This window comes from Corvus cornix, chromosome 7 (genome assembly GCF_000738735.6).
Source record: "Corvus cornix cornix isolate S_Up_H32 chromosome 7, ASM73873v5, whole genome shotgun sequence".
NCBI classification, from domain to species: Eukaryota; Metazoa; Chordata; class Aves; order Passeriformes; family Corvidae; genus Corvus; species Corvus cornix.
In genome coordinates this window covers 18,460,016-18,475,599 of record NC_046337.1, presented here as the reverse complement: position 1 = coordinate 18,475,599, position 15,584 = coordinate 18,460,016, and the positions used below count along the sequence as shown (strand labels likewise).

The 15,584-nt window shown below is 35.5% G+C and overlaps 1 protein-coding gene across 5 annotated transcripts in view; it reads right to left on the bottom strand.

Moving 5' to 3' along the window:
- The window catches only part of SCN2A (sodium voltage-gated channel alpha subunit 2), a 76,319-nt gene that overhangs the window by 35,475 nt on the left and 25,260 nt on the right, over positions 1-15,584 (bottom strand). For 3 of the 5 annotated variants that reach the window (XM_010406861.4, XM_010406858.4, XM_010406860.4), the window contains exons 4-11: positions 13,790-13,879; positions 12,165-12,293; positions 11,395-11,486; positions 10,231-10,503; positions 6,249-6,312; positions 5,546-5,687; positions 4,554-4,760; positions 2,827-3,117 (exon numbers count right to left, since the gene is read on the bottom strand). In XM_010406861.4, the coding sequence (XP_010405163.3) occupies positions 2,827-3,117; positions 4,554-4,760; positions 5,546-5,687; positions 6,249-6,312; positions 10,231-10,503; positions 11,395-11,486; positions 12,165-12,293; positions 13,790-13,879 (1,288 nt within the window). Of the gene's footprint in view, positions 1-2,826; positions 3,118-4,553; positions 4,761-5,545; positions 5,688-6,248; positions 6,313-10,230; positions 10,504-11,394; positions 11,487-11,582; positions 11,675-12,164; positions 12,294-13,789; positions 13,880-15,584 lie in introns of all 5 variants that reach the window. The other 2 variants (XM_010406859.4, XM_010406862.4) reach the window with 1 other exon arrangement.

Below are 15,584 nucleotides of genomic sequence, written 5' to 3'. Positions count from 1 at the left end.
CCCCAGGCTGGCATTAGTATGACAGGCTGAGTAAATAAAATTTTTAGGCAAATTTTCTGTGACTCAGTCTGCACATAGAAGTAGCTCCCAAATACTGCCTAGTTTAAAAAACATACATATCTTTTCAGATACTAGTCAAGTGGGCCATAATGGGTTTCTTATTTCTTTTTTAAAGTCTTAGCTATCCTGAATATGCAATAATTTGCCTGTAATTTTGTATGATCGGGTTTGCTAATCTACATCAGTTTACTCATATGAGTAAATGTCCTGCTATGGGAGGATCTCTTCAGTATTAGAGTCAAAATAATGCTCTAATCTTACAAACAATTATACATGTTCTTAATTTTAATTCGTATCAGTAATTGCCTTGATTGATAAGTATTAGCACCTGATTTCACCCAAGACCTCTATGAACAGCAGATGATACATAATGAAGCAGTGTCTTTGTTTCTCTTCTAAAACGTATCTTTGTGGACCTGAACCCCATTGTTCTAGAGACTGCAAAATGCAGAACAAAAAGGCACTCTGCAAAGAACTTATCATTTAAATGTAACACAACAGATGGATACAAAAAGAGAGGGAATACACAGAGGCAAAATTGATGAGTATGATAAACAGTTATCTTAGCTCACCTGAAGTCACTTCCCTGTCAAGCTTTCTGTAGGCAGCATGGTAAAAGAGAGTTTTAAAGAGGGATTTGAGGAAAGCAATGAAGTGTTCTGTGAAAACTCATGGGAGCTTCTTCCAAGCATGAAGGGCAGCATACCAGAAAGGGCTCAAAGAAACTAGTTTGAAAATTTAACAGGTTATGAATGCTGGTATGGGTCAGTCAAAGCTGGGACTTGTTTACTGTAAGTAGACAAGGTGGGTTGGAAGGAACTTTAGGTACAGTATGTTTCATGGTATTAAAAAAAATTCTTTAGGTAAGTATGTTTACTAGCAGATTAAGGAAAAGCAATGGGATAGGTTAGTGGTCTTTGCAACAATACTCTTGATGAATACAGCAGTAAAGAGGTCCAAGTTAAAAATGATTCAGAGTTGTGGGTCCAGAATAGAGTTAAAAAAAAAAAAAAAAAAAAGAAGAGAAAAAGAGAGAGAAAAGGGATCTAGCAAAAGGCCTTGTGGAAGTCCCTTAGAAAACTGTCAAAGGGGTAAAAGGATCTTCTAAACCAGGAGAATTGAGAGGAGACAAAGTTATAAATGTTAGGAAGAGTAAGATTTCAAGAGGAATAAAATGGTCATTTACACTGAAAGAAAATGAAATGCCAAGGAGAAAGTCAAAGATGATATATAAGCCTGAGTTTTCTCTAGGAAAATGTTACTAAAAAACTGGTGAGTGGAACATCTGTTTAGTGGTTAGAATCCACAGTGAAAAGGTACTAGGGTTGGAAAACCAGAGGGGAGGTGATTTCTAGACTGTCATAGTCAAACAACTGTAAATGAACTTGGAGATGAAAATGTTAGAAGAAAGAGTTGTATGAGGAATGCTTCATTTCTTACAAGATGGATGAATTGAGCTGCAGTTGAATAAGGCTGCAGTTTGAATGATGAGACAGGCAAGAATATGCACCTAAGGGATCCGATGGATCTTCAACATGAAGTTGAAGCCGATATGTGAGAAAATTTGTATAAGGAACAGAATGAATCATGAACTAAATTCAGCAATGAAGCCTCACAGAGATTAGTTAGACAGTTAACAACATAAAACGGTGGCAGACCAAGGAGGTGGGGTGGGGGGAAGGATGCATTACTATTGAAAAAGGAAATACATTAGGAAGTGAGTGTAAGGAGTGGCAGAAATAGCTGGAAACATTATATTCCCACCACAGTCTGATCTAAGGAGGACAGTCTTTAGTAAGAAAATATTGGATGAAGAGGTCTGAGCTTCTTTGAGAATGGGAGCTGGAGAAAACAATACATGAAGAGAGTATGAACACTCATGATCTATTAAGGGATGAAACAGGCTTTCCAGAGACAGAAATAGAAGAGGATTAAAAAGGCAGGAATGAGTTTAGTAATAATGACTAAAAAGAGGGAGAAAGCAAGTCATAAAGACCAGGGAAAATTGCGAAGGTGGAGATAAAAGAAGCATATTGAGGCACAAAAAGGGGCAGAAAAAGGAGAAAATGTATGCGAGATCTGGACTTGCAGTGCTAAGCGGAGAGTGAGAGGTGGGCAAATGAAGAGGAGCTTTGAAAACTGTAGAAGATATAACATTACAAAACTATCAAATGAAATAAATGTCTGGATAGGAGATGCAGATGGCACTCTGAGTCACTGGTGTTTCAGTATAAGAGACCACATGCAAAGACACATTGCCACACATATTTCCACCTTAAGATAACACAATTAATGTTCTCACATCAATTAATTTCTCAAATTTCACATGAGCATTAATGTAATTTCTACTGAGCTTTTTGCATCCCAAATTTTAACACTTTCCTCATTTGAAACATTACATTTTGTATGTATGCACCATGTTTTGAAGCCACTCATCATGCTGAATACATCCAACTTCATGGGGAGATCAGTCCATTTTCATTAAGAAGCTTGAAACACAGTTTTCATTTACATGTTACTTCAATTACATGTTACTTAATACATGTAATTTTGATTTTTCACACATGAACTCAGACTAAAACCAAAATCTCTCAAATTCTTACAGTTTCCTATTTGGCTGTAAGTTTTTACTTGGTTAGTCTTTGATTTAGGATATTAATGAATGTATGGTATCTTGCAAGAATTTACCAAACTACTTTACAGGACTTTGTTTATATGATGAGTAGACAAAAAAAAGGTGTTTAAGAGGTAATAATACTGTGGTACCTGGTGCGGGGAAGAGAATCTCTTTTCGTATGTCAGTCTATTCCCCTCAATGGAAAATCGGAAACCTTTCTTTTTGATGCTGTCCTCTGACTCAGATTTGTGAAATTCTTCCCCATCCTTCTCCTCGCCTTCAGATTGCTCTTTTTGCTTTTTTTTCTTTCTTCTATTCCTTCTCTCTTTAGCACTCTTTGAGCTCAGTTTTGATGCCTCAGAAGAACTTTCGGAGAATCCACCTATTCCACCTACTCCACTATAATCTCTTGAGTCAGCTGCTGCAGCTGCTGCCGCCGCCTATACATACAAGCACATGTGCAATTTACAGCATTTATACAAATACACACACCACTCACTATTTCAAATTTATTGCCACTCTTAAAGAAATTAGTATTTTGAAATAAAAACAATGTTTCTACTTCACCAAACCCAGCATATCATAAGACGTATAATTTGTGAATTACCACAGAAACCATAATTTGCCACTGCTCCATAAACCAGGAGCAAGAGTAACCCAAGGGAAAACTGGGCTGTCAAAAAACCAAGTTAACAAGCATCTGTTTCAGATTGAAGCAACATGTTGCAATGAATTTTTCATCTGAAGTACTATGTAAAAATAAAGAATCAAGGCTCAAACAGGTGGTAAAATCCCTGTTAACAGGAAGCAACACTTTCTTACAACATTTTGATGGATTTTGAATACTCCCTAGTCTGTTAAAGATCTCTTGTAATTTTGATATCTCAGTTTTGCAAATAATAATCAGAGGTTTGAGTTAAACTACACAGTATTACATACTTGTTGCTGTTTTATTTTCAAAATGTGTGGAGAATTTTATTAACATTTATTTACAGGCTAAAAAACCAAAAAAACAAAAATCCCCCACAATTCTCCCCCAACAGATTGCAATTGACCAATGAAAGAAAAATCCTGATTGCTGACTTTAGTAATGTGCTTATGTGGAAGACATAGTTCAACTTCTGCTCTATGTGGCCACATGCCAAGCAGACATTACCAATTATTCTATTAAAGATTTGAGAGCCTTCAAAAAATGAAAAGGAATTTCAAAGCATATGTAATCATTCCATTTGTACCACAGAAGTGTTTTCTTTGGTTTCTCCACATTTTCCAGTTCTCTTTAGAACTGGAAAGCTATGGCTTTCTGCTGTGAGAGATGTGTAGGGAGTAGAAAAAGCCAAGTATTGCTGAAGCACCATCACCTACAATAGTTTTGCTTCTGTTACTTTTATAAGCAGAATTACTCTTTGGATTTTTTTCCCACATCTCCACCTCCATTTCAGACAATCACAGAATGGTTGAGGTTGGAAGGTAACCTCTGGAGGTCATCGTGTCAAACTCTCCAGCACAGACAGGGTCATCTAAAGCAGGCTGCCCAAGGACAATATCCAGACAGCTTTTCATTACCTCCACAAGCACTCTGGGCAACGTGTTCAAGTGCTCCGTTAAAAAGTTAAAAAGTTAATTTCCATCTCCAATTTGAAAATCCAGTGCTTCAGCTTGTTGGTTATTATTTTTGACACAAATTAACAGCTTCACTCAAACCAGCAAAAAAAGTGCAATGGAAAACATTAAAGATTGTTTACAATATGAAGGAATTTATGAGACAAAGTAATATATTGTTAGGAGTAGGGGAGTAAAAGTATTCTCATATGTGGACATAAAGCATCCGTTCACAGTCACGAATGGAAGAAGAAATTTTACTTTACAGGGATACCTGAGCTTCTTCCTGTTGCTTTTTCAGTTGTTCCAGCATTTGCTGAAATTCTGCCTCTTTCTGCTCTGCTTCTTCCATTGTTGCTTGATTCTGTTCCTCATAGGCCATGGCGACCACAGCCAGGATCAAGTTGATCAGGTAGAAAGAACCCAAGAAAATGACCAAAACAAAAAATATCATATATGTTTTCCCAGCAGCACGAAGGGTCTGGAGAAAAAGAGATAATACACTTTTTTAGCAGACTTTAAATACTGTTGCATAGTAAGTTAGCCTCTGTGTTATAATTTAGAAAAACATTGTAAGATTGATTTGTGTTAGCACAAGATTCTTTTGTTACTTTTTCCTTATAGAATTATTATATCCTGGATACATATGAAAAAGTTTTGTGTCTACTATTGTCAAGGCAAATCCAATTCTGAATACTTCAGAACTTATACCAATAAGAATCTATACACCTACATTACAGCCTTTAAATTTAACAGTAGGTGGGGCCACTGATCAGCACCTTAGCTTCTTGTCTCATCAGTCCCAAACTACACTCCCACAAAAATATTTCATTATACAAAATGTTACAGTGGACAAAATTGCTGTCTTTCAGGTATGGATATGTGTAGTTCAGGGACAAGATGTAACATTTTCAAACAAAACATATTTGTACTAGACTGCAAATTAATTTAACATAGCATCTATTTATAGCATATTTGGGTAAGAAACTTTAACAACTTAAGTTCATTTATTCATTTAGGTACACAAACAATAATGCTTAACCATCTTCATAAAATAGCAGCTATTCCTTATTATGTATTTAAGAAGCACACGAGTTTCTAAATCATAAATAAGGGCCTTACTGTTTTAGACAATAGTTTACATGTATGAAATTAAAGATCATTTCTGTTCCAAAGGCCTTAAGGACAAGTGAATGAAAATAACTATGCAAGTACTATGTAGTAATGGTATTGGTGATGGTGCTGTTTATTTTAATAAGTCCTCACCAGCTGGTAAAGATTCTCCCAAAAGTCCTGAGTCATCAATCGAAACAGTGACAAGAATGCCCAACTGAATGTATCAAAACTTGTGTAGCCATAGTTGGGGTTTCTACCAGCTTTCACACATATATATCCTTCTGGGCATTGACTACAAAAGAAGAGGAAATGCTATTTTTAACAACTACTCTACATTACGATATGCTGCAGTAAAACAAAATTGTTCAGGAGTACTAGTTTCTGATGAAATTATGAACAAGTAAAATATTATTCTACATACCTAAGATAAAAATGTATAGCTTACTATTTTTCACTTTGTAATTCCACTTCCTAATAATATTTCAATGCTTTAATAATATAACTAATAGCATTCTACCCTTCCCCACAATTTGTCATAACATATCTCCACCAGGACAAGAGAAGAACATCAAGTAGCACGGCTGATAAACAGTTGTCAGCAAGCTGGCAGCAACATTTGTGCACAGATCATTCATGTGGTTACTTTTACAAAAGTAGCCTAAGAGGCTGATGGACATGCCTGTGTAAATTCAAGTCACAGAAATGGTTGTATTTAGGTATAGCTTCAAATGCAAAACACTGGTAATTTGCAATTCTATAGTACACTTGATATTAAAGTTGACTACCTGAGCTATTCTAAGTAGCTAATTATTTTTCTTTGATGCATAAAGAAGAATGATGATCATTTTCTTACCCTGCATCTGAGCTATTGCCACACAGTAGTGCATCATTTTGTCCTTCCAAGAAGTAGAAATGACCTGTTTAAAAAAAAAAAAATCAAAAAGGTGATGAGAAAGATAATATTTATGCCTAATGAAAATTGAGGAATTATACAGACTTTTACACATGAAAGAAATTAGCAGAGCTAACAGAATGTTCAACTGCAATATATAGTGGTTAGGAATGAAAAAAGCATGGTAAGTATTGTTTTGACAGGAAAATTACTTCCTACAGAATCTTCAAGTTAGCCTTTCTTTAGAAAACAGAAAGTTAGTTGTACAGTTAATTCTTAGCAACCTAACCAAATTATAAGATACAATGGGTGGAATACCAAATTGTGTATGTTAGCAAATCAAAAAAATACCAGGAAAATGAGGCAAAGGATGAGGGCAATTCTCTGCCTTCATTTGCGCATTTTGATGCATAATGTTTAGTATTATTCAATTATAATTATTCATTACATATTATTTTATCCAAGTATTCCTTGAAAAAAACCCTGAAATACTAGGGAAGAGATTTTTTCCCTGTACTCAGCACCAGTGAGGTCACCCCTCGAGTGCTGTGTCCAGTTGTGGGCTCCTCAGTTCAGGAGGGATGTTGAGGTGCTGGACTGTGTCCAGAGAAGGGCAAGGAAGCTGGTGAAGGGTGTGGAACACAAGTCCTGTGAGGAGCAGCTGAGGGAGCTGGGGGTGTTAAGCCTGGAGAACAGAAGAATCAGGGGAGGCCTTGTCAGTCTCTACAACTCCCTGGAAGGAGGTTGTAGCCATGTGGGGGTCAGTTTCTTCTCCCAGCCAACCAGAGACAGGATGAAAGGACACAGCTGTAAGCTGTGCCAGGGAAAGTTTAGGTTGGACATAAGGAAGAATTTCTTCACAGAAAGGGTGATTAGACATTGGAATGGACTGCCCAGGGAGGTGGTGGAGTCACAGTCCCTGGAGGTGTTTAAGGAAAGACAACATAGCACTCAGTACCATGGTCTAGTTGATATGGTGGTGTTAGGTCATAGGTTTGGCTCGATGATCTCAAAAGTCTTTTCCAGTTGATTATGTGATAACACAACATGCTCAAGAAATTTCTAATTGGATCTTGATTTGAACAGCTGAGGGAGAAACCAAGCTTTTATTGTACATTAGGCAAAACTAATACACAAAATTCAATAGCAATGTACTTGAACATTTAGGCTAACTATTAAGATGAGGTAAAATATAATTTAAAGAGATAGAAGCCCTAAAAGCCCACAACAAATTCTTCTATTTTATTTTATTTTCCCTTCTTTGCAACAGAAAGGGAAACACATTTTGCCATCAATTCCTAGTTTGGCATTCTTAGGGTAAAATGGGAACCTCTAATGGAGATTTTTGGGTCAGGTGGCACATTAAGCTAAAGTTGCCAGAATTAGGTATGTTCTGGCTGTTCTCAGGAAGCAGATGGTTCCATGAGATTCACTGCCAGATGGCATGGACTAGCTTAGCTGGCATGAACTGAGGGCTAATGCTAAACAGACAAGAAGAGAATTGCAACCAGTTCCTACTGACTGCTTCTACTCTGTCATCACCAGTATACAATAGAGGCAGCATAAAATCTGCTTACTTTACAGAGAGAGAGAAATTATGTCCATAATTTATGTATCTGCAATTCTAGTCTCAGATATCATATAAGAAATCAGTGGGTTTTCAGACATTCTGGTGATCACACAGTCAGACCCTGTGAGACATCTAACCACTACTTAAAAAGAAGTTTAAAGATGCAAACGGGCTCCAAGCAGAACTTGCAAAACTGTCTGTGGGCCTAATACACATTCTTATGTGGCACAGCTCCACTTTCAGTCCACTACTTTGGAAAACACTTAAGTAAGATTTTTTTTTAATACAAAAATGATAATGATAAAACGACAAAAATAGCAAATATGAGTTTGTAGAAAATATGCCAGATACAAAACTATTCCTGTCTCCTGCCAACTTAATAACAGAACAGTAAGGGGTACAAGTCCTACATGACAATTCCAGATAGAAATAAAGGAGATATGTTCTGGCTGGAAATACCACAAAATACTTGAAGAAAGTTCTTAGAGAGCAGTTGCCAGTGACCCAGTGCCAATTCATAAGGGCAACTCTCTGAAGATATCCCAGGTATCTGTGCTAGACATGGTTTTCTAACAAGTTTCATTACTAACTCAGGACACAAAGCAATAGAAAAAAAAATGCATCAAGTATTCTGAAGACATTAAGCTAGAGAAAAGGTATTTGAAATTTAGAATGACCTTTACAAATTGACAAGTAAAAGCAATTGGATTTATTCCAATAGAGACAAGTGGAAAATGCTACACTTATCAAGGCAAAATCAAATACATAAATACAATACAGTCAGGACGTGGCCACAGCCACCGCTGTACAAAAAGATGCAATACCTGTCACAAAGTAAAAATTGACTGTGAATCAACAATACAGTGATGACATAAAAATGAGGTAATTTTGAAATGTGTTAATAGGAATGTTGCATATATGGCATGAGGGAAAGATACAAATCAGAAGCAATTGCTGGAGGAGTTAGTACCCAATTTGAGGATCTCAAAAAACCTCAAGCAAACAAAAGCTGTACAAAAAAGGGCAAAAGAAAAACAACAAGAAAAAAATGCCAGACTAACTGGAAAGATTCAAAAAAAGAAAAAAAAAAAGAAAATAGGTATAAAAAATGCAAAACAGAAAATAGGATCACTTGACTTAGGAAAGACCAGAAATATAGAGGATAACTGCATAAAGACTAATATAAAGTAGTCTATGATAATCTTAGTTCTAAGTCCACAGCAGATGTAGTAATATATTCAATCTGAAATTAGGAAAATGTAGGTCAGATATTTAGAAAAAAACCCTTTCTATTTGTGTGTCATAGTACCAGAAACAACTAAAGGGGAATGGAATGGAATCTGTTCCTCAGATGGCTTTAAGAATAAGTTATGATCCAAAATTTTGCATGACATTTGTATATTTCAAGCATGCTGAGATGATAAGTATATTAAAAGATTATAAGGCAATGAGACTTGGATACAAAGGCATTTCATTCTTAAACTGAGGTTTCCTAACTTTCAGTGATATAGTCACCAGTTAAAATATTTATACAGACTTAATTAAAAACCTATTAGGCCTAATTATGAATACATTAAATACACTAAATACACTAAAATAAATAGAAGAGGCTGAACAGATAAATGGGAGAGATTAACAATAGTATTATGAAAGACAAAATAGCAATGTACTATATGTATGTTCAGAGTTGTTTTATCTGAATTTTTCAACAAGTTTTGTTAACACAATACTAACATTAACTACCTAAAATGGTGGGAATAGTGTACTATGAGGTACAAAATGCTCATTTCTTGATTTTCCAAAGATAAGAAACAAAAGACAGAAATGTGGAATCTAGTTCTTATTTTGCAAGAAAGATGGGATAAATCACCAGTATTCTCTTAAAGGTGTGTCTGTGCTGTGCAAGGGCATGTGGCACAGAGGCACTCAACTCCAGGAGGAACAACGTAGCTACGTTTACGTGCTCTGGCAGGGTTCTTGGGCTAGCTGATGTTCAGATGTGGGCTTATTATATTGAGCACTATCTTGCACTAACCTAGCTCTTACATTTCAGATCCCATGTTAGGGCTGTCACACTATTTCAGGAGGCTTGAAGCTAGCACGGAAATTTCTGGTTTATGCTGCAATGTGATTTTACTCTAAAAGTCATATTCTGTGAAAGGTAAAAAAGGTAATTTGCTACCCAGTATAATATTATGAGTATGTTAAATTATATAATGACTGTGCTTTTATTTACTAGAGAAAAATGAGTGCTTTTATGTTTCTTGGCCAGGTTACACACTTTTAAAGGCAAGGGAAAGATACTGATGTTCTCAAATCTGTTTAAATCAATACCAGAAAATCAATGCAGTAGATGATATAATTAACTCTTACTTTTGTCTTCGATGTACTCATCCCAGTTAAATGTTGTCGTTGTTGCATTAATAAATGTACCATTTTCACCTATAGAGCTATTAAAAATGGAAATAACAGTTGTTTCGAAAGTAGAATTGTCTGGAGGCCACTGCAGGCATTTATTCCTCAAGTTGCCCATGAACAGCTGCAGCCCTATCAGTGCAAATACACTCAGACAAAACACAGTCAGGATCATCACATCTGAGAGCTTCTTCACAGACTGAATCAGGGCTCCCACAATAGTCTTCAGGCCTGCAAAGAGATAAGATTTTTATTATGATGTTAAATAGATTCTAAACACACACAAAAAATCATGTGACTGCTTTCCTGGTAAAGATTTCATGCAAAAAGACTAGTAATTTGTGACACAATAATTTTCATGAAAAGCCTTATTATTTGGAAAGATGAATGAAAATATGTAAGTTTATACTTATTTTATAGTGTATAAAAATAAAAAGTAGATAATTCCAAACACATTGTTTGTGCCAAAACAAGTGATTTTATTATTCATGCTACATCTCAACCCTACATAGAATAGCATTGTTTGCTTTTGCTGATGCTTCTTGCCCAAACCTTTCTTTTATGAACCTTTTGTGATGTATTCTATATTAGTAACCCCATTGTAAAGACATTATACGTGAATATTCAAATGATATCATAATAATCTTCTTACAATATAAGAGGGGTGATGGTTTGGAGAAGAAAGACATCTTTAAAACGATACCCCATGCATGGCCCATGCTATCCTTTAGAGTTTAATTTTTTAGACATAACTTAAAACTGAATTAAGTTGCTATATCAAGTGCCTTCAATAAATGAGAAAATTTGCATCAGTATGAAAGCTTAAAATTAACTTATATTTAAAACATGTAAAGGAAAGCTTGATGTCATAAGATGCAAATCACATAGGCTGTTTACTGCAAATATCTCATGCAAGAATTTGTTAAACTCAAAGGCTGATTTTTTTTTGAGAAGAAAATACAACTAAATACAAGCATGAATCAATTTAAATAAAATTACATGTCTTGACTCCTGCTTTTCTGGTTTGTTGACAATGTGTAGCAAACAAGGCTTATGCTTTAAAAAAGTGAGTACAGCCTTTGTAGGACAAAAGTCAGCCTCGGTGTTTAACCTGGCTCTCACCTGGAATGACTGATATTGTTTTCAAAGCTCGGAGAACTCTGAATGTTCTCAACGCTGAGACATTGCCCAGGTCCACAAACTCTGTCACATATCTGTAATAGGGGAGTTCACACACAAACACAATGACAGCACACAAATAACAGTTGGAGATACGAGGGGCCTAACACCTTACACCAACTACTTCTTACCTGGAATTACAGAAATAGTTTTCAAAGCTCTCAATACTCTGAAAGTTCGAAGAGCTGAAACATTGCCTAGGTTTACAAATTCTGTTACATACCTGTAGGATTAAATCACAATTACTCAGAATTGAGGCAGATTTTATTCTGTTTGCTTGGGTCTTTGAGCAAGACCTTTTCACCGTTCACTGTATTTTGCCTGTGTTATAAAAATGCTTCTGGCCATAAAATTAAATTAATTTTTATAATAATAAACCACATTGACTTGATGTTTGAAAACTAATCTGGTCAGCTATCAGCAGGAAGTCAAAAGGATTCCTTTAATTCTGGTATGCAGAAAGGAGACAGGATATGAACAGTTCAGGGTGATGGCATTCACAATCCTAATGGGCTGGCACACCATGCTGGCCTCTGCAGCACATGCTTGGCTAGAAATACTAAACTGTGTAAAAGAGGTAGAAGAAACATATTGAAACTGCAGGAAGTCCAGGCTCCAAATACTCTGGCTGACAAGATACGAGGCAATTTTTAGTCACTAATCTCATGCTACCAGAAAGAATTTTTATTTAAAAAAACAAGTAGAAGACTTACGCAAATGTGATGACAGTGAAATCTAGCCAATTCCATGGGTCTCGGAGAAATGTAAAATCTTCTAAACAGAAGCCCCTTGCAAGAATTTTAATAAGTGATTCAAAGGTATAAATTCCAGTGAATGTGTATCTGAGGAAAATACGCAAGACAGAGTTTATAGATCATGTTATCTTTGCAATTGATGCTCTCTAGTTGTTTTATTCTCGTTTTCTTCACTTTAAGTGGCATAAGAAATAGTGACAGTTACATCCAACTTTAACACCTGCATAATTCATACCATAAGGAAAGAGGAATGAAATTAGGATTAAAAAACTGATAACCTATAGCTTAAATTCAACTTCTATAATCTATACAATAAGACACATGCAAAATTCCCAGTTACTACAGCGGTGCATGTTTATGTCCAGTCTGAATCCATGTTATAACAAAACACACAGATGGATTACATTAGGATTTTAGAAGTTTCTTTCAGTTAAAAATTCCTTTCTTCAATATTATTTTTATGCTGAAATGTTGCTTATTACCAAGAGCTGGCGATTGCCAACCCTCATCAGTCGAAAAAAATATGTAATTCTGGCATTTTGAGTAATTTCATCTTCTGTGTCCAAGTGATGTCATCCTGAAACTTAGTTTTATTTATATCTTTAATGAAAAGGAATTCAAATTAAACTGCTTAAAAAGCTTACTCTAACTGAGCCAACCTGAAAACAGCTTTCCAATACAAAAGTTTTCAGTTCAATTACTAAAGAATTTATTTCCTGCAGAACTTTACTCCACGTATGAGGACATGCATGGTAACTCCAAATGGCACAATACAGAGACATGAAGAAATACCAAAGCAACCAATCTTTATCATAAATACTTATGACATGCTAGGTATCCTGAATACATATGTATTCACACTGAACTCAAAATGAGAATGTCTTTGTTGACCTTAATAGCCCTATGATTTCACTTTTGGTTATTGAAGATTGAACAGACATGTATCAGCCCAAGCAGTAAGAAATGAAGAAGCAGCAGAAAGGAAGCCCCAAGAACAGTTTCACACTGCGGCCTGCAGCCTTGGAACTGTCATTGTGTATTGGCACCTCGCAGCTGACATCATACTGGACCAATTAGCCAAGCTGACATCATATCACACCAATGATTAGCTAACCATTTCAATACTTTTTTATAGCTTATTTTGCAAACAAGTTTTACATTGTTACATTGATTTTGGTAAGAGAAAGCTGCACTGTGATGAACACAGCCATCCATAAGATGGTCCCTTTATCAGTAATGGTTATTTCAATAGAGATGAAAGAGTGCATTTCCCTGCGTTCTTGCACAGATGTGACATAGGACGCAGTCAAAAATATTTATAATCCACTTTTTCTGTATGATCATAAGGATAGCTTTTCTTACGTTTCCCATCTAGCACTGCAAACAGAGGAAGGACATTAAAGAACTTATCATGAGACACTTATACGTATTTAATGTTACAGCAAACTAGCATCAGAATAGCTGTTGCAAGGATATCCCAATAAGGTAGCTGCTGCCAGTGGAAGCCATCCTCATTTAAAGTAATTTACAGTAGTTTATTTCTGATTACTGGATATTATTCAGAGAAAATCCATTTAACTTACTCTACATTCTTTGTCCAGTCTGGAGGGTTACTCATGGTCATAAATACGCAGTTGGTCAAAATAGTGCACATGATAAGCATGCTGAATAATGTAGGCCAAGAGTTAAGGAATGTATGCCAGGAAATATCATAAAAAGAGTATCAAATAACACACTGCTTTGGTAGACTTTCACTATCAGGAGCCATCTATCCCTTCACTGCTCTTTTAATAGCCAGGGAAAAGCCTTGAATATGTTAAAGCTTTCCTTCACTGCTTTATAGCTAGAAGAGAACAATCATACACTAAAAATTAAAAAATCTGAAAGACATTTTAAAAAGAGCCCCAACTCTAAATTATTTTTTCTTATTGAATAAAAATGTCAACATTTGAAGTATTAGCTTCTAATTCCATGGAATAACATAAAAAGTATTTCTTTTAGATGATCTAGACAAATCTGATCTGCTTCATGCATACAGAGCAATGAAAAATACATTTTCTTCACTTTTATGTTTTACCATAAAATAAGGCATGTATCAATATTTTTGCTTATCATGATGATACATTGGAAGCTAGCTGCCAGATAGTAGGAGAGAACATAGGGAACTCTTAGCAAGAAAAGTATTTTATTGCTGTTTGTTTTATATATGACTTTTGTAATATAAATGCTGTTGGGAGGGGAAGGCGCATGTGATTCTCAAAAAAAGAAATCCAAATAGAATTCCGGAACAGGTCCAAGTCATAAATAATTTCATTTAGTTGAACAGAACCGCTCTAAATCTACAACATTTTACTCTCAGAACTGCTGACATTCTTCTAAGGTACAAAAATACAACGACCAAAATGAAAACCACGCAGATGAACCACAAAACGTCCACATGATGGCACCAACACCTAAAGCTACAGAAAGGACAAAGCTCGATCGAGTTTGAGAACAGCTGCAGGTTCATGTGGTGCTCCTAAACAGAAATCCGAACATAATGGGATGAGAAGTACTGTGAGGTTCCCCTTGTGAACTTTTCTCTGCAGGTTTACATTAATTAAAAAAAACCTTCAAGTGATGATAAATACCTCTGCCTTCTGAACTGTCAAAAACATGTGGCACTACATTCAACAGTTCTTTGGATTTTCATTTGTGCAATGAATATATTTTAAATCCTTTACTGAGCAACTAGCTTCTCTTTATGTAATTCATATATGAACAGAGCAAAAGAGAAAGGAATACATTTTTAAAAATATAAAAAACCATGCTACAAGTGTTTCACCAGCCTGTACTTTGCATAGGTTTTCAAAATCCTTTTTGATGAAATGTCTTCTTAGAGTTGCAAATCCACACTACACTTTCATTAGTGGAAAAATAACTATAATATACCTTACCATAAATTTAAACAACGTGTTTAAGCATTCCGACTTTGTTGACTAGGTCTTCACCGATACCTCAGTCCCACAATCTTCTATTATTCCACATAACTCAGTAACGCTCCAGAATATGGTAAAGAGTGTCATATATTTGAAAAATAATTATTTGTAGTGGCATCTGTAGCAAGCCAATTGAAAACAGGCTATGTAGTATCATGATCATTTTGGAAGTCATTCATAGGCTAGCCATTGAAAACAACATCCAACACATACCAACTATTGTAATATCAGTCTTCCAGTATACCAAAGACTGAAAAAAATCCTCTCAAGATTTAGTCTACATAATCTTAGGATCCCTATATGCAATGCTAACACAAAACTACTTCTGTTGTGCTTATGTTAGACTTCTGTAAATACAAGTGTGCAAACATTTGTATTTGTTCCTTAAGTAAGCTGACTT